General features: G+C 46.6%; 1 protein-coding gene across 7 annotated transcripts in view; it reads right to left on the bottom strand.

Annotated features, from left to right (window-relative positions):
* Nucleotides 1–24,951, bottom strand: part of SEPTIN8 (septin 8) — a 362,068-nt gene that overhangs the window by 123,662 nt on the left and 213,455 nt on the right. For all 7 annotated transcript variants that reach the window (XR_010179623.1, XM_063928173.1, XM_063928171.1 and 4 more), the window contains one exon: nucleotides 12,797–12,987. Coding sequence is in view for 6 of the 7 variants with exons in the window: in XM_063928173.1 (XP_063784243.1) it covers nucleotides 12,797–12,987 (191 nt within the window). In the remaining variant the exon portion in view is untranslated. The remainder of the gene's footprint in view (nucleotides 1–12,796; nucleotides 12,988–24,951) is intronic.

Below are 24,951 nucleotides of genomic sequence, written 5' to 3'. Positions count from 1 at the left end.
AATGGCAATCCTGTACCACAATCTGAGGTACTCCTGGTGAGGAAGGTAAATAGGGACATGCAGGTAAGTCTCCTTGATGTCCAGGGATACCATGTAATCCCCCTCGTCCAGGCTTGCAATAACCGCCCTGAGCGATTCCATCTTGAACTTTGTTATGTAAGTGTTCAAGGATTTCCATTTTAAAATGGGTCTCACCGAACCGGCTGGTTTCGGTACCACAAACAGTGTGGAATATCACCTGCTGGGAATACAGCTTGTGAATTGCCTCTAGCACAGCCTCCCTGCCTGAGGGAGTTGTCGGCAAGGCAGATTTGAGTCAACGGCGGGGGGGAGACGCCTCGACTTCCAGCTTGTACCCCTGAGATACTACTTGAAGGATCCAGGGATCCACCTGTGAGCGAGCCCACTGGTCGCTGACATTTTTGAGGCGGCCCCCCACCGTACCTGGCTACGCCTGTGGAGCCCCCGCGTCATGCGGTGGACTCAGAGGAAGCAGGGGAAGAATTTTGATTCTGGGGACTGGCTGCTGGTGCAGCTTTTTCCCTCTTCCCTCGTTTGACCCGCCTGCTTTTTTGAAGCCGAAAGGACTGTACTTGATAATACAGTGCGTTTCTTAGGCTGTGAGGAAACCTGAGGTAAAATATTTTCATCCCAGCTGTTGCTGTGGATACGAGGTCCCAGAGACCATCCCCAACCAATTCCTCACCCTTATAAAGGCTCTATGTGCCTTTTAAAGTCAGCATCACCTGTCCAGTGTCCGGTCTCCAATACCCTCCTGACAGAATGGACATTGCAATAATTCAGGATGCCAGCCGGCAAAATATTCCTCTGTGCATCCCTCATATATAAGACTACGTCTTATGTTCGCAAAATAGTATCCCTGTTTGAAAGGGGTACAGACCACGCTGCAGCAGTCTGCAGGTCTCAGTCTAGTACCTGAGTGTGCAATTACAGACTTCAGGATAGCCTCCTGCTATTTATCAGCAGGTACCTTCAAAGTGGCCGTATCCTAAGACGGCAGTGCCACCTTGACAAACGTGTGAGCGCCTTATCCACCCTAGGGGATATCTCCCAGCGTAACTTATCCTCTGGCGGGAAAGGGTACGCCATCAGTAACTTGTTAGAAATTACCAGTTTCTTATCGGGGAAACCCACGCTTTTTCACACTTCAGTCACTCATTTGATGGGGGAACAAAACACTGCCTGCTTTTTCTCCCCACACATAAAACCCTTTGTTTTTAGTGGTACTTGGGTTAATGTCAGAAATGTGTAACACATTTTATATTGCCGGTATCATGTAACGGATGTTCCTAGTGGATTGTGTATATGTCTCAACCTCGTCGACACTGGAGTCAGACTCCGTGTCAACATCTGTGTCTGCCATCTGAGGGAGCGTTGATGGCCTTTGAGACGTCTGGGCAGGCGCGGGCTGAGAAGCCGGCTGTCCCATAGCTGTTACGTCATCCAGCCTTTTATGTAAGGAGTTGACACTGTCGGTTAATACCTTCCACCTATCCATCCACTCTGGTGTCGGCCCACAGGGGCGACATCTCATTTATCGGCATCTGCTCCGCCTCCACATAAGTCTCCTCAAACATGTCGACACAGCCGTACCGACACACCGCACAAACACAAGGAATGCTCCAATGAGGACAGGACCCACAAAAGCCCTTTGGGGGGACAGAGGGAGAGTATGCCAGCACACACCAGAGCGCTATATAATGCAGGGACTAACTGAGTTATGTCCCCTATAGCTGCTTTTATATAATTTATACTGCGCCTAAATTTAGTGCCCCCCCTCTCTGTTTTAACCCTGTTCTGTAGTGTAGACTGCAGGGGAGAGCCAGGGAACTTCCCTCCAACGGAGCTGTGAGGGAAAAATGGCGCCAGTGTGCTGAGGAGATGGGCTCCGCCCCTTTTTCGCTGCCTTTTCTCCCGCATTTTTATGGAATCTGGCAGGGGTTAATATACATCCATATAGCCCTGGGGGCTATATGTGATGTATTTTTGCCAGCCAAGGTGTTTATATTGCTGCTCAGGGCGCCCCCCCCCAGCGCCCTGCACCCATCAGTGACCGGAGTGTGTGGTGTGCATGAGGAGCAATGGCGCACAGCTGCAGTGCTGTGCGCTACCTTGGTGAAGACTGATGTCTTCTGCCGCCGTTTTTCCGGACCTCTTCTTGCTTCTGGCTCTGTAAGGGGGACGGCGGCGCGGCTCCGGGACCGAACACCAAGGACTGGGCCTGCGGTCGATCCCTCTGGAGCTAATGGTGTCCAGTAGCCTAAGAAGCCCAATCCGGCTGCAAGCAGGCGAGTTCGCTTCTTCTCCCCTTAGTCCCTCGCTGCAGTAAGCCTGTTGCCAGCAGGTCTCACTGAAAATAAAAAACCTAAATCTATACTTTCTTTCTAAGGGCTCAGGAGAGCCCCTAGTGTGCATCCAACCTCGGCCGGGCACAAGATCTAACTGAGGCTTGGAGGAGGGTCATAGTGGGAGGAGCCAGTGCACACCAGGTAGTCATAAATCTTTCTAGAGTGCCCAGCCTCCTTCGGAGCCCGATATTCCCCATGGTCCTTACGGAGTTCCCAGCATCCACTAGGACGTTAGAGAAATATATTTCAGACATCCGTCCATACGTTTATCCGTCAGTTCCTTCAGTGAGGTGACAGAAGTGACAGGCAGAGTAGAAGATACCACCAGACGGGTGACATGTGAATCCACCGGCGGGTGAAATTTCCCACTTGTTACATAACTCTGCCGGGAGAGGATATCGAGCTAAGGCCCGTTTAGATAGGGGGAATTTCTTCCCTGACTCAGAACAGGGTTCTCAGCGTATGTCCACTAAATGGTCAGAATGTGGTAATAGAGTTTTAGTTACCTTCTGACGTTTAAACTTGTCAGGTTTCTTAGACACCGTAGCGGAACCCTCATTATCAGATATTTGGAGGATCTGTCTAATAGCAACCACCAATTCAGGACATCCACCTGTAAAGAAGATTCCTTGTCAGAAGAATCTGATTCAGTGTTTGACAGGACAGTTAGTTCCCCATCCTCATGAGAAGAAACTTCTGAGAGATGCGTGGATTGTAAAGAAGTAGCAGCCCGCTTAGATGACCCAGGGGCACGAGTGTGGCCTATAACAGATTTATGTCTAACCAAAGATTGGTTTAATTGCTGCAACTGGTTAGATAAATTATCCACGTAAAAGGCAGATTAACCATAGGGACAATTTGTAGCTGTAGTGGCACAGGTGATCCCATAGTAGGCGTAAGGCGGTCCACGATAGTACCCAACAGAGTTGAGAACTTAGTCCAGGGTGGCTCCTGATTGGTTGCAGGAACTGCGGACTGACTGGGAGAAGTATGGCACACATTACACAAATCATCATACAAAACTTCCCCCTCAAGTAAATCCTTGGTGCATGCCCTGCATGAGGCGGGAGCGTCCCCGGATTTACTGCACTTTTTGGAAGGGTATAGGAAAGGAACAAATTGCACTTGAGAAGTGTAAGCAGCCCACAGCCAGTGGTTAGGTGACACCAACACCCTAGAAACGTATACCACACAAACATTTTTATACCACTGTGTATATAGGCGCTAAAGACATAGAAATTTTCTATTACCCTCTTTAGGTTTGAAATCTCTCATAGGTAACATTACAGGTTCACAAATTCCTTAAAAACAGAAAGAAAGCAACCACAATAGTGCAGATGGTAATACGCTGATTTATAATGAGAGAGATGGTTTGGACTCCTACCAGAAGAGATGGTCTACTTTCTGTTGACAAACAGGCGACCATATGGAGCGGACAATGCCAGTCATGCAGTTTCCTTAGGTTTCCCCGCAATCCTTCATATTTACAAAAGACAGGGAAGAAAACTCCACATAGTATATTACGGTTTTTATTTGTATAAAAAAAAAAAAAAAGTACACACTGGGTAAAAAGATTGGACTCTCACCGAAGATGTCAGTCTACCAGCAGAGTAGACAAATATCGCAAGTGTATGAGGAGCCTTGCTGCATATACCGCACTATATAATTGACCTTGACATCAGGTCAAACCTGATGACAATGCCAGAATAAAGGCATTGAAACGTTGTCGTTAAGCATGCCTCTCTGATATTTTACTTCCCAGTCGCCTGGAGTGCCGCACCTTCGGTATGTCTGCATCCTTTTGCTGTGAGGGCACCCGGCGCAGCAACGCGAGTTTAATGGGAGAGCCAGGCACTTTTGTGTTATAATACGAACCGTCACTCCGTGCTGGAAAAATTGCTTCCTGGTGCCTTCAGTAAAGATAATGAATAGCAAATGAGGGGACTGCGGCACTCAAATTTAAATACAGTTTTTTTTTACTGAAGCATGTAAAAGAATTACAGAATGCCTATGCAAGGCCTTACAGAATTACAGAATGCCTTGCATAGGCATTCTGTAATTCTTTTACATGCTTCAGTAAAAAACCTCTATTTAAATTTGAGTGCCGCAGTCCCCTCGTTTGAGATAGATAGATATATATATATATATCTATCTATCTATCTATCTATCTATCACACAGCGCGGTCCTAGACCGGAGGTATATCTCAGAATACTCGTACAATATATTCTGTAACAGGTACACTTGTTCTCAACTAACGCTGTCTGTATAAAGACATGTAGAATACTTAAGTGTTTGCAAAGTCACAGCGCTGTAGACCGGCAGCTTTACAAGGTAGACCTTGCCCTGCAATCCTAGAGACCAGCCGCAGCTATAACTAAGATGGCACCCAGCGTCTCAGTCAGTGAGTGAGGGAGAGTGGAAGGCAGCTCCACGGCAGTAAAATCAGCTCAGAGATGGCGGCGGGGGAGTGGCTACAGATCCAGCGCCGGCTCCCCTATGCTGGCCCTCACCGCCTGGTCCTACGTTGTCTTATTAAACCGGGTGTACGCCCGACCTGTACTCCTATGTCCTGGCAGATATAGTGGGGTCCCTGTGTGCAACAGTGTCCACGCCAGCGTCACAGTCTGTCTCTCTAGACTGTGATCGGAACGTGATTTAGTAGCGGGTCCCGCCTGGGGGACCCTCTTACCTCCTACCCGTAGCAGCCACGCAAACCAGGAGAGTGTCTGCAACCGTGTGCCTAGAGCCAGAGCGTCTCCGCCGTAAGTACCCAGGAACTGAGCCGCGGTAGTATGCAACGCCGCTTGGGAGGTGATGGAGCCGCAGTGCTGAATGTCACTGACATATAACAGTGCTGCTGCCCTTGAAGTGTTCTTAGAAAGCTTTTTTCAAGGCTGCCCAGCGCAGCCTTCCTGTTGAGTAGCCTGCAGGCACCAACTCGAAACTAGCTCACAGTGCCTGGAGGTGGGGTTATAGAGGTGGCCCCAATGCATCCTGGTACAGCTAAAGCTTTAACCTGTTGGTGCCTGGATCAAGATCCATCTCTACACCCCGATGTATTCCCCTGTAGAACACAGTGTACTCTGCTGCAGAAACGCACGTTTGGTGTGACTGTGCATGGGAGATAAGCCTGTTTACAATATATAACCGTAGTCACCAGGGGATAGAAAGCTTCCTGTTCATTAGTGATGGCAACATTCAGCAGAGCACTAAGAGCAGTGAAAACAGATGAAGCCAATACTAGCCCTCCCAGCAATGGAGGATCTCACAGGTATTCCCTGTGCACAGAAATAGCCAGCCAGGAAATAGTGTGCAGAGTTTAAGCCATGAATATAAAATTTTCATTTTAGCTTGTGCAGGATATGCAAATTATTCCTACAATATTACCAACATGAATGGAATGAACACTGTTCATTCACACACACAAAAAAAATCTATTTTATAATCATATTTTCCTAGGAAAGGTTATTGAGAAAGTGGTTGCAAATCAACTGGAAACCCGCCTGACAACCCATGATATTTATGATCCATTTCAATCAGGATTCAGGAGAACACATAGCACTGAAACAGCCCTGGTGTGTGTGTGTTAAATGATCTTCTGATGGCAAGAGACAGAGGTGACTGTTCAATATTAATCCTTCTGGATCTCTCGGCAGAATTTGATACCGTGGACCATGGGCTTCTGATTGAGCGACTGATACATTTCTGTGGTCTGGATGGCACAGTCCTAAGCTGGTTCAAATCATTTCTCACAGGCAGGTCACAGAGAGTATCATCTGGATTATACTCATCACCATCAGTGCCATTGCCATGTGGTGTCCCACAAGGTTCTATACTATCCCCCATGCTTTTTGCAGTATACATGCTCCCATTGGGCGAAATAATCAGGCGCCATGGCCTGGTCTACCACTGCTATGCAGATGATACACAACTGTACTTGTCCTTTGCTCCGGGCACTGATAACCCAATAGCAACCCTAAATGGCTGTCTAGCTGAGCTACAGGAGTGGATGAGCGCCAGTTGGCTGCGACTGAACCCGGATAAAACAGAGGGGTAGATGTATTAACCTGGAGAAGGCATAAGGAAGTGATAAAGCAGTGTTAAGTGCAAGGTGATAATGCACCAGCCAATCAGCTCCTAACTGTTAATTTACATATGGGAGCTGATTGGTTGGTGTGTATCACCTTGCATTTATCACTGGTTTATCACTTCCTTATGCCTTCTCCAGGTTAATACATCTGCCCCAGAGGTCCTTATAATACGACCGCAACATCAAAGGACAAGACTGCAGCATAGCCAACCAACTGGAATTACACTCGGGGATTCAGAATTACAGACCAGTGATCGTGTGCGGAATCTTGGCGTTGTCCTGGATGGTGGCTTGACACTTAAACATCAGATATCAGCCACAATCAAATCCTCATTCTTTCACCTGAGGAACATAGCCAGAATCAAGCACTTAATTCCCTCAGATGATCTGCCAAAAGTCATCCACGCATTTGTATCATCTCGATTAGACTACTGTAATGCCCTCTACCTTGGTCTCCCAGCAAAAGAATTGCAGCGCTTACAGCTGGTGAAAAACACAGCTGCCAGGCTGTTAACCAACCAGCCCCGTTCTAGCCACATAACACCCATCCTCTACTGCTGCCTGTAAGATGGCGAATCATCTTCAAGATTGGCTTACTGAGTTTCAAAGCATTACATGACCAGGGCCCAAGGTACCTGAAACAGCTTCTGACCCCATACTGCCCCACTAGATTACTGCGATCTGTAGATGAAGGACTTTTAGCAGTACCTAGAATCTACCGTAATTCATCTGGGGGTCGAGCTTTTAGTCATGCGGCTCCGACTCTATGGAACTCACTTCCCCGCACAGTGCGAGAGGCCCCAACTATAGAATCCTTCAAAAGTAGACTCAAGACTTTCCTGTTTACTCAAGCATTTCCATAGTGTCCCTTTTAGTATCTTCATGCTTCTGTATTTTATTTATTTATTTACAGTTTCTTATATAGCGCAGCATATTCCGTTGCGCTTTACAATTAGAACAGTAGCAATAGAACAAAACTGGGTAAAAACAGACAGACAGAGGTAGGAAGGCCCTGCTCGCAAGCTTACAATCTATAGGGTAATAGGCATAGATACACAAGGATAGATGCTACCTATTGCATAATGGTCCACCAGATTGCTAGGTTCTTAATGGGTTGTATGATGATACCCCACAATGTTATCCAAGTGTCAGGAGGGTGTGAGACTAAAGAAAGACAAGATATGTGATGTTATGAATACTCTACAGAGGATGTAATTAGATAGGGAAGCACTGAAGGTTATGTGGGTGGGTCTGGAATTTGATAGGCTTGTCTGAAGAGGTGAGTTTTCAGGGAACATTTAAAGGTTTGGAGACTAGAGGCGAGTCTTACTGTGCGTGGGAGGGCATTCCACAGAGTGGGTGAAGCCCGGATAAAGTCCTGTAATTTTGAGTGTGAACAAGTAATGCGTGTGGATGAGAGACGTAGATATTGTGCAGAGCGGAGAGGTCGGGTAGGGAGATATTTTGAGATGAGTGAAGGGATGTATGTTGGTGCAGTTTGGTTAATAGCCTTGTATGTGAGTAAAAGTATTTTATATTTAATACGGTAGAATACCGGTAACCAATGGAGGGACTGACAGAGCGGATCTGCAGACGATGAACGTCTGGCAAGGAAGATTAGCCTCGCAGCTGCATTCAAAATGGATTGTAGTGGTGAGAGCCTATGTTTGGGAAGACCGGTCAGGAGACTATTACAATAATCAATGCGGGAGATAATGAGAGCATGGATTAGAGTTTTTGCTGTGTCTTGTGTAAGATAAGGGCGTATTTTGGATATGTTTCTTAGATGTATGTAACATGATCTTGAGACAGATTGAATGTGGGTAACAAAGGACAGTTCAGAGTCAAGAATGACACCTAGGCAGCGAGCTTGTGGGGTAGGGGTGATTGCAGAGTTCTCAACAGTGATCGAGATATCAGGTTGGAAACTACTATTGGCCGGTGGAAATATAATTAATTCTGTTTTGGAAATATTAAGTTTGAGGTGGCGAGATGTCATCCAAGATGAAATGGCAGAAAGGCATTCAGTGACACGGCCCAATACAGATGGTGACAAATCAGGGGAGGATAGGTAGATTTGAGTATCATCCGCATACAGATGGTACTGAAATCCGAAAGAGTTGATTAGTTTGCCAAGAGATGTGGTATAGATAGAGAAAAGCAGAGGACCTAGGACTGAGCCTTGCGGTACTCCAACTGAGAGAGGTAGCGAAGGAGAGGTGGAATCAGAGAAACGAACACTGAAGGAGCGATTAGATAGGCAGGATGAGAACCAAGAAAGGGCTGTGTCCTGAATACCTAGGGATTGTAGTGTTTGTATGAGAAGAGAGTGGTCAACAGTGTCAAAAGCAGCAGAGAGATCAAGGAGAATAAGTAGAGAGTAATGTCCTTTAGATTTAGCAGTGATCAAATCATTCACTACCTTAGTCAGTGCTGTCTCTGTGGAGTGTTGGGCACGAAATCCTGACTGAAGTGGGTCCAGTAGGCTGTGTGAGTTAAGAAAGTGTGTGAGGCGAGTGTAGGCAAGTCTCTCCAGTAGCTTGGAGGGGCATGGGAGCTGAGAGATGGGACGGTAGTTAGAGAGAGAGTTCGGGTCAGAGTTTTGTTTTTTCAGAATGGGAGTAATCACTGCATGCTTGTATAGAGAAGGAAAGATACCAGTAGACAGGGAGAGATTACAGATTTTCGTTAAGGTTGGGATGAGCACAGTAGACAGAGCTTTACTAATTTGTGAGGGTATAGAGTCAAGGGGAGAGGTATTAGAGTAGGCAGATGAAAAGTGTGCAGATACTTAATCTTCATTTGTAGGATCAAAGGAAGAGAAGGTGTTAGAGGGTTCAGGCAGGGAATTGAGCAGGTCACTTGCTGTGGAAGAGCATACCATTTCATTTCGGATCTTGTCAATCTTGTCCTTGAAATAGGAAGCAAGATCTTGCGCACTGACAGTGGCTGGTGGGTTAGGTGAGGGAGGGACAAGAAGTGATTTAAATGTATTAAAAAGTTGCTTGGGGTTAGAGGCTTGAGCAGAGATGAGAGATTGAAAATATGTTTGTTTGGCAGTGTCCAGAGCATTACGATGAGTGGTAGGTGGTCTTATATGTGAGAAAGTCACTTGAACTACGAGATTTACGCCACTGGCGTTCAACTTTACGTGAGAGTTTTTGTAAGTGTCTAGTGTATTTAGAGTGCCACGGTTGACATCTAAGTCTACGTGGAGTGTGATGGGTAGCTGGAGCCACTTCATCAAGTGCTGTTACTAGAGTTTGGTTAAGGTGTGACACAGCAGTCTCTGGAGACGTGAATGTAGAAATTGGTGAGAGCAGTGGTTGCAGAGAGGTAGATAGTTGTTGAAAATTAATAGCGTTAATATTTCTGCGGGTAAAAGGTGTCCTTGTAGACTTTAGGGATATGGAGTTTGAAGTAATGGAGGAGAGCATGCATGTGATAAGGTTGTGATCTGAGAGAGGGAAAGGAGTGTTCGTGAGTTCAGAAACAGAGCATAGTCTGGTGAATACAAGATCAAGGCAGTGGCCCTCCTGATGAGTAGGGAAGTCAGTCCATTGGGAGAGGCCAAGGGAGGAGGTTAGAGAGAGTAGTTTAGAGGCATGGGCAGATTGTGGACCGTCAATAGAGATATTGAAATCACCCATAATGATGGTGGAGATGTCAGAGGATAGAAAGTGAGGGAGCCAAGCAGAAAAATCTTCCAGAAACTTTTTGGGTTGCCCAGGTGGGCGATAGATAGCTGCAACACGCAGAGAGAAAGGGGTGAAAATCCTAATAGAGTGTACTTCAAAGGATGTAAATGTGAGTGAGGGAACAGGTGGTAAAACGATGTGCGTGTAAGATTTGGACAGCAATATTCCAACACCACCTCCTTTGGTGTTACCAGGCCTGGGGGTGTGTGAAGTGGAGGCCACCATGTGACAGTGCTGCAGGGGAGGCAGTGTCTGATTGTGTGAGCCAGGTTTCTGTTATAGCCAGCATATTGAATTTTTTAGCTATGAAAAGGTCATGTATAGCAGTTAATTTGTTGCAAACAGAGCGTGCATTCCATAAAGCACATTTTAGTGACTTGGAGGGAGATGGGAGACAAGTGATGTTGATAAGGTTTATTGGTTTTATATTCCGTTGTGAATCAGCTAAATGTGAGCGTGGTATGTGGATGGGACCTGGATTTGGGGATATGTCACCAGCTAGTAGAAGCAGAAGAAGAGAGAGATAGGTATAGTTGGGGGAGGTGTGTGATAGTTTCTTATGGTGACAGGTAGAGGATGTGACAGTTAGTGTACATAGATAGGTTAAAAGCTCATGAGTGTTAATAAGAGGGGAGTGGATTAATGAGGCTGCAATGTGTACAGAGCGATACATAACAGGAATAGTGAAGGACAATGTCATTTTATAAAGGATACCATGAAGTGCTATGAGGAGCATGGTGTTTATAAAGAGAAAAGTAGAGATAGGAAAATGCTTATGGAAATTGTTAGTTAAATGGTAGATTTACCTGCTTTCCAATGTTTTTCAATGTTTGTTCAACTGTTGGTTTAACTGTTCTTTTTAAAATTTCCTTACTTTGTAATTTCCAAACTTCGTATATTTCGTATATTTTATGAAAATGTACTTTATTATTTTCTGTACTATATTATGGTATGTATCTGTTAAGCGCCTTGAGTCCTATTGGAGAAAGAGCGCTATATAAATAAAATTATTATTATTATTAATATTATTATATTTTATAGATATTTTTATTTTATTAGCTTGTGTTTTCCATTTGATCATGGTCCTGTAACTGTATCCAAAGTGCAATGGCTGAGTGAAGAGAACTGTTAGTCTTGCATGGTTCCATATGTACATATTTCTGATAATCTCTAATAACGCAGTCTATAAGTGTAGCATACAGTATCTAGATGCAGCAAGAAAACTCCTACCAGTAATGTTGCCTGGTGATAGCTGCCCAGGGATAATACAGATTGGCTACCACTGGACAGTAAGTAACCAAGACAAGCGTTTATTAAGAATTAAGAATTTCTGCAGCGCTGTAATAGGGGCTAATAATGAGAATTATTGCACTGGATTAACTGGTTATAGATTATGGTTGGCTGCTTATCAAATTTGAGAATAATGTGTGATAAGGTTGTTTTCTTTTACAGGTTTACATTAATTCATACATGGACGTGTTGCAATCATTTGGAACTAGCATTGTGGTAATTTTATTACACCAATTCTAAAAAGTTTTTAAACGTAATTTTAACTTTTTAAACTGTAATTTTTCCTGCTTTATTTCATCAGTCATAAATAAGGTCTTCTGGCGCCATTACTTATGGGACTGGTATAGAACAATGAGAGCTCTCTGTTTATAGAGTAACATTTTCTATTTCTTAGGGCACCACGCTGAACATTTAGGGGTCAATTCAATTTAAAGGGCGAGTTACCGTTGCAACAGCGTAGAAAAGGCAGCAATGACACTTGCCGCCCCCTTGCTGCCCGATCTTGGCCCAAGTGGTACCATTAGTATAGCATATAGCCACACTTACTCACGGGCAAGACATAGTTGGGCCTAACTGAATTGAGCCCTTATACTGAAAACACTAATAATGTTAAAGAACTAAAGATCATTCCATTTCTTAAAAAATATAACTATTATTTTGCTGCGTAATCCGTACCTTAAGCGATAAAACCAATAACAATGAGTGTATCCTCTGTCGGCACTATTCTGTCACAGTCTTTCAGATCAGTTATAGTGACCATAGTGAAGATTTAGGAACACTTTTAAAAAGGTGTTGCCCATAGCAATTCAATTCTAGCTATTATTTTTTAAAGTACCAGATAACCGATAGCTAGAATTTGATTGGTCGCTTTAGCTACCACCACCCTCTTCTTGATAAATCCCTCCCCATACACCACAATGCAGTAAGGAGAAGGTGGAGATGAAAAGGACACATTGGATACTGCACTTAAGGCCCATATACACGGGAGAGGTGTGCTGAGCGATGCAGGGGAAAGACGGGGGGCTGCTCATTTCACCCAGCGGGTGAAGTGAGCGACCTCCTAGAGTGGCCTGCATGCAGGCCAATCTAGCACCGGCGATAGCGATGTACGGGGCCGCGCATCGCTATCGCTGAGGGGGGTACACACAAGTGATCTGTGCTTAAAATCTAAGCAATCTAGTCAGATTGCTTAGATTTTAAGCATGGATGTCTCCGTAAGTACCCCCCTTTAGGCACAGCTTGGCTGTGGGTCAGATGCAGATATGCCCATTAATGAATGATTGCTATGAAAAATCAAGATTACAAAAAACAGTAAGGTCTACACAAAAACAAGTTCAGGAGCACTTACTTCTTCCTGTCCTTATCCTTCTTTAAGGGTTGTTGGGAAGTTGCTTGGTATGACTGTGACTGGAAGGATTCCACCGCCATCTTCCGTCTGTTGAAGGCGTTCATCTCTTCTTCTAACTCTTTCCTCCTATCATCCAGTTTTCTGTTCTCATCTTGGTGAATCCTCTTCAGATGTGCAAACTTATCTTGCAGCTGTAACAAATTATAGTAAAGCTTTACGCGTGTATGTGTGTGTATGTGTGTGTATGTGTGTGTATGTGTGTGTATGTATATATATATATATATATATATATATACACATACATACATACATACATACACACACACACACACACACACACACACACACATAGATAGATACATACATACACTTTATATATATTTTTTATTTGCATTCTCTCTCAACATCCACAACACACGTAGACCTGTGCAACTGCTGCAGGTGTGTTAAATATGTAAGAAACCAAATGAGGATTGGGAGGAAATGATGCAGCAAAACACAGCTTCCAGTTGTGTCACAATAAAATATTATGCCTACAGAATGTTATACCACTGTTACCTCCTCCATCTAGATTGCAGAGGGAAGTTAATGTACGTTAGTCATTTGAGAGGATGCTTAGAGACCAACACACTTTGCCGCCGTCTATTGTCCCCCCTCTTACATTTTGCTTCTCCTTGTGCAGATTATCCCCTCACCCACTAAACAGCAAAACAAACTTGTTCATCACCTTGTATCAATAACCACCTGCCAATGTGCTGCAGATTGGCATCAACCTCTCCATGTAAGTGGTTTTGAATAGTGTGTCATGTACATATGTGTACTCATACTTCTAGCCCCAATACACCATGCAAGGCGAGATGCCTGGTGTAAGTGAGAGGACAGGTCCCGTGCAACTCTACTAGTGTGGGGGGCATCTATTTCTATCAACAAGGAGCCTTAGACTCAAACGTCATGGGTCTTCAACCTGCGGCCCACCAGCTGCTGTTGAACTACACAACCCAGCAAGCCCTGCCTCAGTTTTAGCATGCTTTAATAGCAAATCTGTGGCAGGGCACGCTGGAATGTGTAGTTCCACAGCAGCTGGAGGGCCGCAGGTTGAAAACCCATGCTCAACGTGATGAGACTAGGACACTATGCAGATTTGTTTGATATACAACAAATGTTTATCTGCGGCTATATACGAAGCACAACAGAACATTGCAACACTTCGTATGCAGATTCAGAGACTCAAGTCACATATCAAATTAATCAGAGTCTCCTGATGTGTACTAGTCGCATCACGTTCTAAGATGCATTTTCATCAAAAGACGCCCAAATCTAACAGAGTCTCAGGAGATCTGGCGTGCAAAGAGCGGCTGTTTGGCATGCATATATATAGCACTTGCCATTCCCGGGAAAGTTTTGAAGTGAATGAGGTTACTGAGGAGAGTGCTGGGTTCTCTGTATAATATATCTATCCCAGTGGTCAGGAAACAGGGGTAGGTTACCGCAAATGGGGTAAAAATGAAGTTGCTGGGGGTATTGGACGGTCGTGCTGCAGAGACACAGCACCGTCCAGCACCAGTCTGCTCGTGATGTGATGTGCTGATGTCGGACAGCGTTCCCTCCTGCCCACCCTCTGCTGTGCTCCTCGCTGCGGTGTGACGTGCGGATGTCACAAAGTGATAACCAGTATATATGCACAATAATATATGATTTCCTTCCTTTCAAATCAAGGTGGTAACGTCGGCATATCTAAATATATTTTGGGGTAAAAGACAAAAAAGTTCCCTGACCCCTGATCTATCTACACATACACACTTCTAAAGAGCGAATGTTTACAGTGAACATGTCGACATTGACATTACATGTTTGGCCTGGAGTTGAAATACTATAAGAACGTCCATATCAACATAACGGCATTAAAAAAAAAAGAAAAGAAAAAAAAAAAAAAAGATTTAAAATTACATACTGGTAAATTATTTTCTCGTACGCCATAAGGGATATTGGGGGAATCTAGTACAATGGTGTATAGACGGGGTCCAAAAGAGCCAGTGCACTTAAAATTTCTTCATCTGGGTGTGCTGGAACTCGCAGCCAAAAAGCAATGAAGGCGGTAAGTCGTATACTAAGGTGGGCAGAACTCCATCTTCCAGCATTGTCCGCATTGGCTAATGATCTCCTGATTAAGGTGGAAAGAAGACACCACCTTAGGTAAATACCCGGGACGTGTTCTAAGAACCACCCGGTCACGGTGAAAAATCAGATATGGTGACCTACAAGACAAGGCACCCAAATCCAACACCCGTCTAGCAGAGGCAATAGCCAGCAGAAATAATACCTTAAGAGGAAGCCACTTAAGGTCTGCAGATTCAAGAGGCTCAAACGGAGACCCTTGCAATACCTCCAGAACCACCGACAATTCCCAAGGGGCCACAGGCAGGGCATAAGGAGGTTGAATCCGCAACACACCCTGAGTGAACATATGCACATCAGGTAAAGTCGCAATTTTTCTCTGGAATCAAACCGACAAGGCAGAAATATGAACCTTGATGGAGGCCAGAACAAGGCCCAAGTCCAGGCCCTGTTGTAGAAAGGCCAAAAGTTTGTCCGTACTAAACTTGAAAGCGTCATAATTGTTAGATGCGCACCAAGCAAAGTAAGAATTCCAGACCCTATGGTAAAATCAGAGCAGAAGCCGGTTTCCGGGCCTTCAACATGGTTTGAATGACCGCCTCAGAAAATCCTTTGGCCCTCAAGATGGAAGCTTCAAAAGCCACGCTGTCAAAGCCAACCAGGCAAAATCCTGATATACACAGGGGCCCTGAACGAGGAGATCTGGGCGCTGTGGAAGTAGAAGGGGACGCTCTATCGAGAGACCCTGAAGGTCTGAGAACCAATGCCCTCTGGGCCACGCGGGAGTAATCAGAAGTAGGATTCCTCCTTCTTGCTTGAACTTCCTTATGACTCTGGGCAGGAGTGACACCGGAGGGAACACGTATGGCAGCTGAAAGTTCCATGGAATTGCCAGTGCCTCCACGAACGCTGCTTGAGGATCCCTTGTCCTTGCTCCGAAGACCGGAACCTTGTGACTGTGTCAAGACGCCATCAGATCCACATCTGGAATGCCCCACTTGTCCACGAGGAGTTGAAACACTTCTGGATGGAGGCTCCACTCTCCGGCGTTTACGTCCTGACGACTGAGAAAGTCCGCTTCCCAGTTTAGGACCCCCGGAATGAACACAGCCGATATGGCTGGCAGATGGCGTGCCGCCCACTGGCGTAGGAGAATTTCTGGGGAATTTGCCAGGATCAACAAGTCGTCCAGGTACGGTAGGATCCTGACCCCTTGACGGCGGAGTACAGCCGTCATTACCGCCATGACCTTGGTGAAGACTCGCGAAGCCATGGTCAAACCAAAAGGTAACACCCAAAATTGGTAATGGAGGTTGCCAACCACAAACCTCAGGTATTCCTATTGCAATGTTGCATCAGCAATATGCAGGTAAGCATCCAGAATGTCCAGGGAGACCATATAATCCCCTGGTTCCAAGGCCAGTACAATAGAGCGAAGAGTTTCCATACGAAACTTGGAGACCCTCACAAATTTGTTCAAGGACTTGGAGGTTGAGAATGGGCCGGGAGGACCCATTCGGTTTCGGGACTAGGAACAGCGGTGAAAGGTACCCCTTGCTTCACTGAGCCAGAGGCACCTGTACTACCACTTCTGTGTCCAGGAGGGACTGTACCACTGAATTAAGAGTTTTTACCTTCACCTGATCCGAAGGCACGTCTGTCAGGCAAAATCGATGAGGGGACGATTTATGAAGGATACGGCGTAACCTCGAGTGACGACTTCCTGTACCCAGGCATCGGAAGTGGTCTTCAACCATTCCTGGGTATACCCTAGAAGTCGGCCCCCCACCCTGGGATCCCCCAGAGGGAGGCCTGCTCCGTCATGCGGCAGGCTTGTCAGTCTTGGAAGCAGGCGACAGGCAGCCCAGGCCCGTTTGGGCTTGGAAGTGCGAGCCTGTTTCGGGTATGCCTGACGCTTTGTTTTCCCTTATGGACGAAAGGAGCTAAAGGAAGTACTCTTAGCCTTCAGTACCAAAAGAGCAGTACTAGATAGACCAGCTGTTTTAGCAGAAGCTAACTCAGCCACTATCTTGTTGAGGTCTTCTCCGAAGAGGTTTTCTTAGAGTCCAGATCCACGGACCAGGACCGCAGCCAGAGAATCCGGCAAGCCAGTATGGACGTAGTAGAATCCTTGGCCGCCAGAATACCAGCATCAGAAGCCGCCTCCTTAACGTAATGCGAAGCTGTGACAATATACTATAGACATTTTCTAGGATGATAAGAAGCATTGGAAGACAACTCAGCTTCCAACTCCTGAGCCCACGCTTCAATAGCCACTGCAGCCCAAGTTTCTGCAATGGTGGGCCGATGCCCAGCACCCGTCAGAGTGTAAATCGCCTTTAAACAACCCTCCACACGCTTACCAGTCGGTTCTTTCAGAGACGTGACTGTAGTTACAGGCTAAGCAGAGGATACCACCAGCCGCGCCACCTGCAAATCCACTGGCGGGGGTGTCTCCCAATTTTTACTTGGCTCCGCCGCAAGGGGATAGCGAGCCAGCATCTTCCTGTGAGGCATGAATTTCTTTCCTGGATTTTCCCAGGATTCCTGACGTATGTCAACTAAATGGTCAGAATGAGGTAAAACTTGTTTAACCACTTTCGGACGTTTAAATCTGTCCGGTTTCTTAGGGGCAGCATCCGGCTCTGGGTCATCAGTAATTTGAAGAATTAGCCTGATAGCCTCCAACAAGTCAGGAACATCCACCTGTGAAACAGATTCCCCATCAGAAGCATCAGGATCAGAGTCTGTGGGGTCTGTATATACGCCATCCTCATCAGACGAGGTGTCTGGGACGTTGGTGGATTGATTGTGAGGAAGTAATAGCACGCTTAGAGGTCTTGGGCGGGCGAGGGTTAGATTTCTGTTTAGTCAGTGATTGGTTCAATTGCTGTAACAGGACAGCAAATCTAGTTACTAGCATACTCAAAGAGCGTGGAAAAAGTAGCCCAAGGCGGGTAATTTTGAATCCTCGTTGCTACGGTCTCACTGGGGGGTAAGGAACCCCCAGAACCAGAACACTCAGCTGCTATATTCTCCTCAAACGTGTCTGCAGCGTCACCACCACGCAATGTGGGATCAGCCCCAGCTCAGTCGCCCCTTGCAGATGACACATCCGAAAGCTCAATGCAAGGCAACCCAGTACAATATCAGCAGCACAATACCTGACAAGAACACCCTGTGTAGTGTGTTTGCACAGAGAATTCCAGAGGTATATGGTAACTAAAATTCACGGAGAAAAATACACAATAAGTATATCTTGTGAAACACCTATATTAGATAACCCTGACGCACGTAGCCCCCTCAGGTTATAGAATATAGGGATAGCATTCTGAGTGAGATTCACGAAATGGAGGTCACACAGCAGCTATATGCACACACACAGTCACATTGAACAACGCAGAAATTATGACATGCAATAAAACTGCACTGGACTAGCACTACAGAGTAATACTAAGTATAGCTATACACTCAATAGATATAACAATGTACAGTAAATACTGGATGTATATCAAAAAGGGTACATGTACGAAATAACCCTGACTAAATGCACTTTTTCTTAACTAACACTGTCAGCAGACATGTAGAGTACTTAAGTGTCCTGTAAAATGCACAGCGCTGACATGCAGACGGCTTTACAGAGGAGGATTTGTCCAAACAGTCCCAGGATCAGCTCAGCTTGTCCTAATGGCGCCCAAACGCTGACAGGGAGTGAGTGAAAGAGATATGCAGCTCCAGGGCGGGAACATTTACTCTAAATGGCACCCTGGGGCTGGGGAAGGGGTTACAGGTCAAAGCCTTATCCCCCTGCTGGAACTCACCACCGGGTACTGTGGGCTATATAATAAACGGCTTTTGATAAAACCGACCTGTGCCCTTGCCCTGGTGATCTAGTGGGGTCCCTGTACTGCCACAGTGTCCACGGCAGCACGCGCAGCCCGCCTCCCACCGAATCGCGATTTCCCGCAGGTGCAGCCTGGGGGACCCTCTTACCTCCTCCCTGTGTGCGGCCACGCGATCCAGGAGGGCAGCGGTGGTGTGTGTGACTGACGAGGAAGAACCGGAGCCTCCACTGTAAGTACCTGGCAACCAGGGCGCGGGAGTATACAGCGCTGCTGGGGGAGGTGATGGAGCTGCAGCAGGAGATGTCTGACTGACAACTAACACTTACAGTGCCTCTGCTGCAGCCCTTGCAGTCTTCATTTTTCACTTTAAAAAGCTCTTCTCAGGGCTGCTGGAGCAGCCCCCCTGTTGTATGCCTGCACTGCATGGCACCAACTACAAAACTGAGCTCCTGTGCACGGAGGCGGGGTTATAGAGGCGGCAGCACTGTGCATTCTGGGAACAGTCAAAGCTTTTAGCCTGTTGATGCCTCGGATCAAGGATCCTACTCTACACCCCAATGTCATTCCCTGTGGAGCCCTGTGTACCCCGCAGCAGAAAATCCTATTTTCTCTACCATCCATAAGGGATAATGGGGGAATCTAGTACGATGGGGACGTCCCAAAGCTTCCGGAATGGGTGGGAATATGCAGAGACTGCTGCAGCACTGCCTGCCCAAACTGGGTATCCTCTTTGGCTAGGGTATCAAACTTGAAGTTCAAAAAAGTGTTCTTCCCCAACCAGGTAGCAGCTCGGCAAAGTTGCAAGGCCGAGACTCCAAGGGCAGCCGCCCAGGAAGAACCCACTGATCTTGAAGAGTGGCCCTTCAGCGATTTAGGAACAGGTAAGGCAGCGACACATAGGTCTGTCGAATAGTAAGTCTAATCCAACGAGGAATGGACTGCTTTGAAGCAGGACAACCCTTTTTTGTGCATCATAGCGCACGAACAAAGAATTAGTCTTTCTGATCCGAGCCATTCTCTTGACAGATTTTTAAAGCTCACACAGCATCCATTGCCGCTGGAGGAGCAAAAGCGTGATACCTGGACGGAATCACAATAGCCTGATTCAAGTTAAATGCACAGAAAACCTTCAGAAGGAACTGTCTAGTCTGGAGCTCCGCTCTGTCCTCGTAAATCAGAGGTGCCGTCATCAGAGGTTCAAACCAGGAGGACTGTAGAAATTCCAACACCACATTCAGATCCAAGGGTGCCATAGGCGGCACAAAATGAGGTTGTATGTGGAGTACCCCTTGTAAGAAGGTCTGAACTTCTGGCAACACTACCAATTTCTTCTGGAAGAAAATGGAGAGGGCTGATATCTGGATTTTAATGGAACCCAGACGTAAGCCCTTATTCACACCAGCCTGCAGGAAATGTAAAAAAACGTCCCAAGTGAAACTCAGCAGGCGGATACATGCATTCCTCGCACCAAGAGACATATCTCCTCCAGACATAATGATAGTGTTTTGACGTCACAGGTTTCCTGGCCTGAACCATTGTAGCAATAACCTTTTTGGAAAGGACCTTGTGAGCTAGGATGTTCCGCTCAACCTCCATGCTGTCAAACGAAGTCGCCGTAAGTCCAGGTAGACGAACGGTCCTTGTTGAAGATCTCTTTGTAGTGGTAGACGCCATGGGTCTTCGACGACGGACATCTCCAGAAGATCCGTGTACCACGCCCTCCGAGGCCAATCCGGGGCAATTAGAATTGCCTGGACTCCCTGATTTCTGATGCGCTTGAGCACTTTTGGGAGCAATAGAATTGGCGGAAACAGGAAGACCAGACGGTAAGGCCAAGGCGACGTCAGTGTGTCCACTGCCCTCGCCTGAGGGTCCCTGGTTTGTGAGCAATACCAGTGAAGCTTCTTGTTGAGAAGAGAAGCCATCATGTCTATTTGTGGGCAGCCTGCTGGAACACCTGCTGGTGGAGTCCCCAGTCCCCCGGGTGGAGATCGGGACGACTCAGGAAATCCACTTCCCAGTTGTTCACACCCGGAATGAAGATTGTCGACGTTGCATTTCCTTAAGCCCAGATGAGTATCTTCGACACCTCTCGCATGCAGGCTCTGCTTTTTGTCCCTCCTTGTCTATTGATGTACGTCACTGCCGTGGCGTTGTCCGACTGCACCTGGATTGCGTGATCCTTGAGCAGAGGAGAAGCTTGAAGCAGAGCATTGTAGACCGCCCAAAGTTCCAAAATGTTGATCGGAAGAAGGCTTTCGTGGGCTGACCACCTGCCATGGAACTGCGTCCTTTGGGTGGCAGCTCCCCATACTTGTAGACTCGCATCTGTCATGAGGAGGGTCCAATCCTGAATTCCAAAACTCCGTCCTTCCAGTAGATTGGAGGACTGCAGCCACCACAGGAGGGAAATCCTGGCCTGAGGCGACAACTGTATCATCCAGTGCATCTGAAGATGTAAACCGGACCATTTACTCAAGAGATCCAGCTGAAAAGTTCTGGCATGGAACCTGCCATATTGAATCGCCTCGTAGGAGGCGACCATCTTCCCCAACAATCTTATGCAAAGATGGATTGACACTCGAGCAGGTCGGAGTACCATGCGGACCATCTCCTGACTTGTTCTCACCTAGGAACACCTTCTGGGCCACAGTATCTAGCAACATCCCCAGGAACAGGAGCCTCTGAGTTGGCTCCAGGTGGGACTTCTGTAAGTTGAGGATCCACTCATGGTCTGACAGAAGATGGATAGTGCGGTCGATATGGAGCAATAGAAGCTCCCTGGATCTTGCTTTTATCAGAAGATCATCCAAGTAAGGGACAATATTGACCCCCTGTACTCGGAGTTGGTACATCATCTCCGCCATCATCTTCGTGAATACCCTCAGAGCTGTGGAAAGGCCAAAGGGCAGTGCCTGGAATTGATCGTTCAGCAGGGCAAACCGCAGGTACGCCCAATGAGGCGGCCACATCGGAATATGGAGGTAGGCATCCTTGATATCCAAAGAGACCATGAATTCCTGTTCTTCCAGGCCAGCAATATCTGCTCGCAGGGATTCCATTTTAGTTTCAAAATGGGTCTTACCAAACCATCCAGTTTCGGCACCACAAATCGGTTGGAGTAAAACCCCTTGCAGAGTTGTGGTATTAGTACTGGAACAATGACGTGGGACTGGACCAACTTTTGGATGGCCTGTTGCAACGTAACTTGCATATCCTCCAAAGCTGGCAAGCTTGATTTGAAAAATCATTGGGGAGGAGTACTGTCGAACTCCAGCTTGTAGCCCCGAGAAACAAGATTACTGACCCAGGGATCCTGGCAGGAAGTCTCCCAGACACGGCTGAAGTGACGCAGTCGAGCTCCCACCTCGAGATCCCCTCTGGGTGGGTACCATCATGCTGAGGCCTTAGCGGAAGCAGAACTGCTGGTCTGTTCCTGAGAGCTGGTGCTTGCAGGTTTTCTGGACTTACCTCTGGTGCCTCTAGTCGCACTGGAGGCACCTCTGGCCTTAGATTGTAATCTATGAGATCGAAAGGACTGGACAGACTGCCCTGGGTAGGAGCGCCTTGCCGGCGGGGCCCCAGGGGGGAGAAACGTGGATTTTCCAGCCGTAACTTTGGAAATCCACATATCCAATTCAACCCCTAAGAACCATTCCCCAGAAAAGGGGAGGGCTTCTACACATTTGGATTCTGTGTCCGCAATCCACTGACGCAACCACAACGCCCTGCGCGCAGACACTGCCATGGCAGAAGTCCTAGCAATAAAATTGTTCCCCATCTCCTTGAGCGAATCACAGAGGACATGTGTAGTGTTCCGAATGTGTTTCAGGAGGGTCACCATAGTGACCAAGAGCATATTCCCCGAGAGGCCCCCCTGAATCTGGGTGGCCCAGGAATGAATGGCATGGGTCATCCAGCAACCAGCAATGACTGGCCTTTGTGAGAGACACCTGCTGCCATGTAAATAGATTTGAGTGTAGTATCTCGTCCTATCCCCAGGATTTTTCATGGTAAAGAAGCCCGGGGCAAGCAGCACCACCTTCTTGGACAGGCGAGAGACTGATACATCCACCCCAGGGGGTTCCTCCCAAAATGTCCTACCTTCAGGAGCAAATGGGAAAGTGCGCAAAATTTTTTGGGACACTTGGAATTTTTTGTCTGGATTTTTCCAGCCCAGCTTGAATAGGTCATCTAACTCTATGTAGAGTCAGGGAAAGTGACATTAGACTTGTTTTGAACAAAGAAAAATGACTGCTGTGACGCAGCGTCCTCTAGAGGGAGCTTTAACACGTCCCGTATAGCCAGAATTAGGGGTTCAATAGCCTGAGCAGAATCAGGATCCCCACTAACGGGATCCAAGTCATCCCCATCCTCCTGTATATCATCATCTGTATCAGAGAGTAGAGCAGGTAACCCACGCTTCTGTGGACCTGCATGAGAGGCTGTGCTGCATCTGCCCTAGCAGCTAAATTTGCAACAGCTTGTTGTAGTAGCCAAGTCTTCTGCACATTAGCAGTAAGCTGGGATGATATATCGGACATCATAGTTTTAAGAGACCCTAACCAGTGGGGCTCTGGTCCCTCTCCCCCAGCCCCTTCACGGATTTGTGAAGATTGGCTGCATTGTTCACAGGAAACAGAATCAGTAGATAATGGAGAGAATCTGGTGTGACATACACTGCACAACTAGTGTTTACCCATGTTTCACAGTAAGCACAACATACACACAGACCGTTATATTGCAAGCCTGCCCTGCTGTATGTGAGGAGAGCTGTGAGCTCACTATATTACAGTAAACACGAACTTTTCCTGTCCTAAAGAGGACCCAGATAGTGAACACAAGCGGCTCTCCCCCTTTGCTACACCCTGTACCAGCTATCCAGGGTGGCAGAGGAGTCAGGCAGCTCTGTGGAGCAGAGAATGTCTGCAGTAAGCACAGGAAGGTGCCAAAACGCATCAAGCCCCGCTCTGATGTAGCTCCGCCCCCTGCAATGGCGCCAGAGCTACAGAAATATATTATACTGGCAAAGTCTCCTTACTGCTAAAAAAACATCACAAGTAGTGCTAGTTCTAGCGGTTTTGTTCCAGTCTACATGGGGATCTTAGCAGGACCCCCCCCCCCCCCCCCCCCGGGAGGGTCCCGGGCTCCGCACTTTGGACCCGGGGACCCCCGGTGTGTACTCACCACCGATGTCACCTTCAGGCAGCGTTAGGGGTGTGCGACGTGCTGCGGCTGTGACAGCCAAGGCGCAGTGCCCCGCTGAACCACCATCCCTCAGGACGGCTCTGCACCTCATAGAAGGAGGGGGAGGGGGTCACCGGCCCTAACTCCCACGGTGCAGGTATGCTGCTGCCCAAACAGCATACCGAAAAGAACAAACAGAAAAAAAGAAATTAAAGAAAACTCTCTGGAGCTCAGATGTGCATCCGCTCCTGAGGGCACTTTTTTTCTAAACTGCCTGTGGGAGGGGGCATAGAGGGGAGGAGCCAGCACACCCAGTTGAAGAAATTTAAAGTGCACTGGCTCCTTTGGACCCCATCTATACCTCATCATACTAGATTCCCCAATATCCCTTATGGATGCTAAAGAAAAATAAAATACCTATCTTTTGTAGCTTCCAGTTTTAGGTAAGGTAAGCATAGACCCTTGGGAATGCAGATAAAACTTGCTGCATACGCCTATTACTACAGGTTGAGTATCCCATATCCAAATATTCCGAAATACGGAATATTCCGAAATATGGACTTTTTTGAGTGAGAGTGAGATAGTGAAACCTTTGTTTTCTGATGGCTCAATGTATGCAAACTTTGTTTAATACACAAACTTATTAAAAATATTGTATTAAATTACCTTCAGGCTGCGTATAAGGTGTATATGAAGCATAAATGAATTGTATGAATGTACACACACTTTGTTTAATGCACAAAATTATTAAAAATATTGTCTAAAATGACCTTCAGGCTTTGTCTATAAGGTGTATATGAAACATAAATGCATTCTGTGCTTAGATTTGGGTCCTATCACCATGTTATCTCATTATGGTATGCAATTAATCCAAAATACGGAAAAATCCGATATCCAAAATACTTCTGGTCCCAAGCATTTTGGATAAGGGATACTCAACCTGTATTATCATTTATAGCACTTTATACTTCTTTACCTGATTTTGTATTAAAAAATTAATGCACTATT

The sequence above is a fragment of the Pseudophryne corroboree genome, chromosome 6 (genome assembly GCF_028390025.1).
Source record: "Pseudophryne corroboree isolate aPseCor3 chromosome 6, aPseCor3.hap2, whole genome shotgun sequence".
Classification (NCBI taxonomy): domain Eukaryota; kingdom Metazoa; phylum Chordata; class Amphibia; order Anura; family Myobatrachidae; genus Pseudophryne; species Pseudophryne corroboree.
This window is presented reverse-complemented; position numbering and strand designations above follow the sequence as displayed.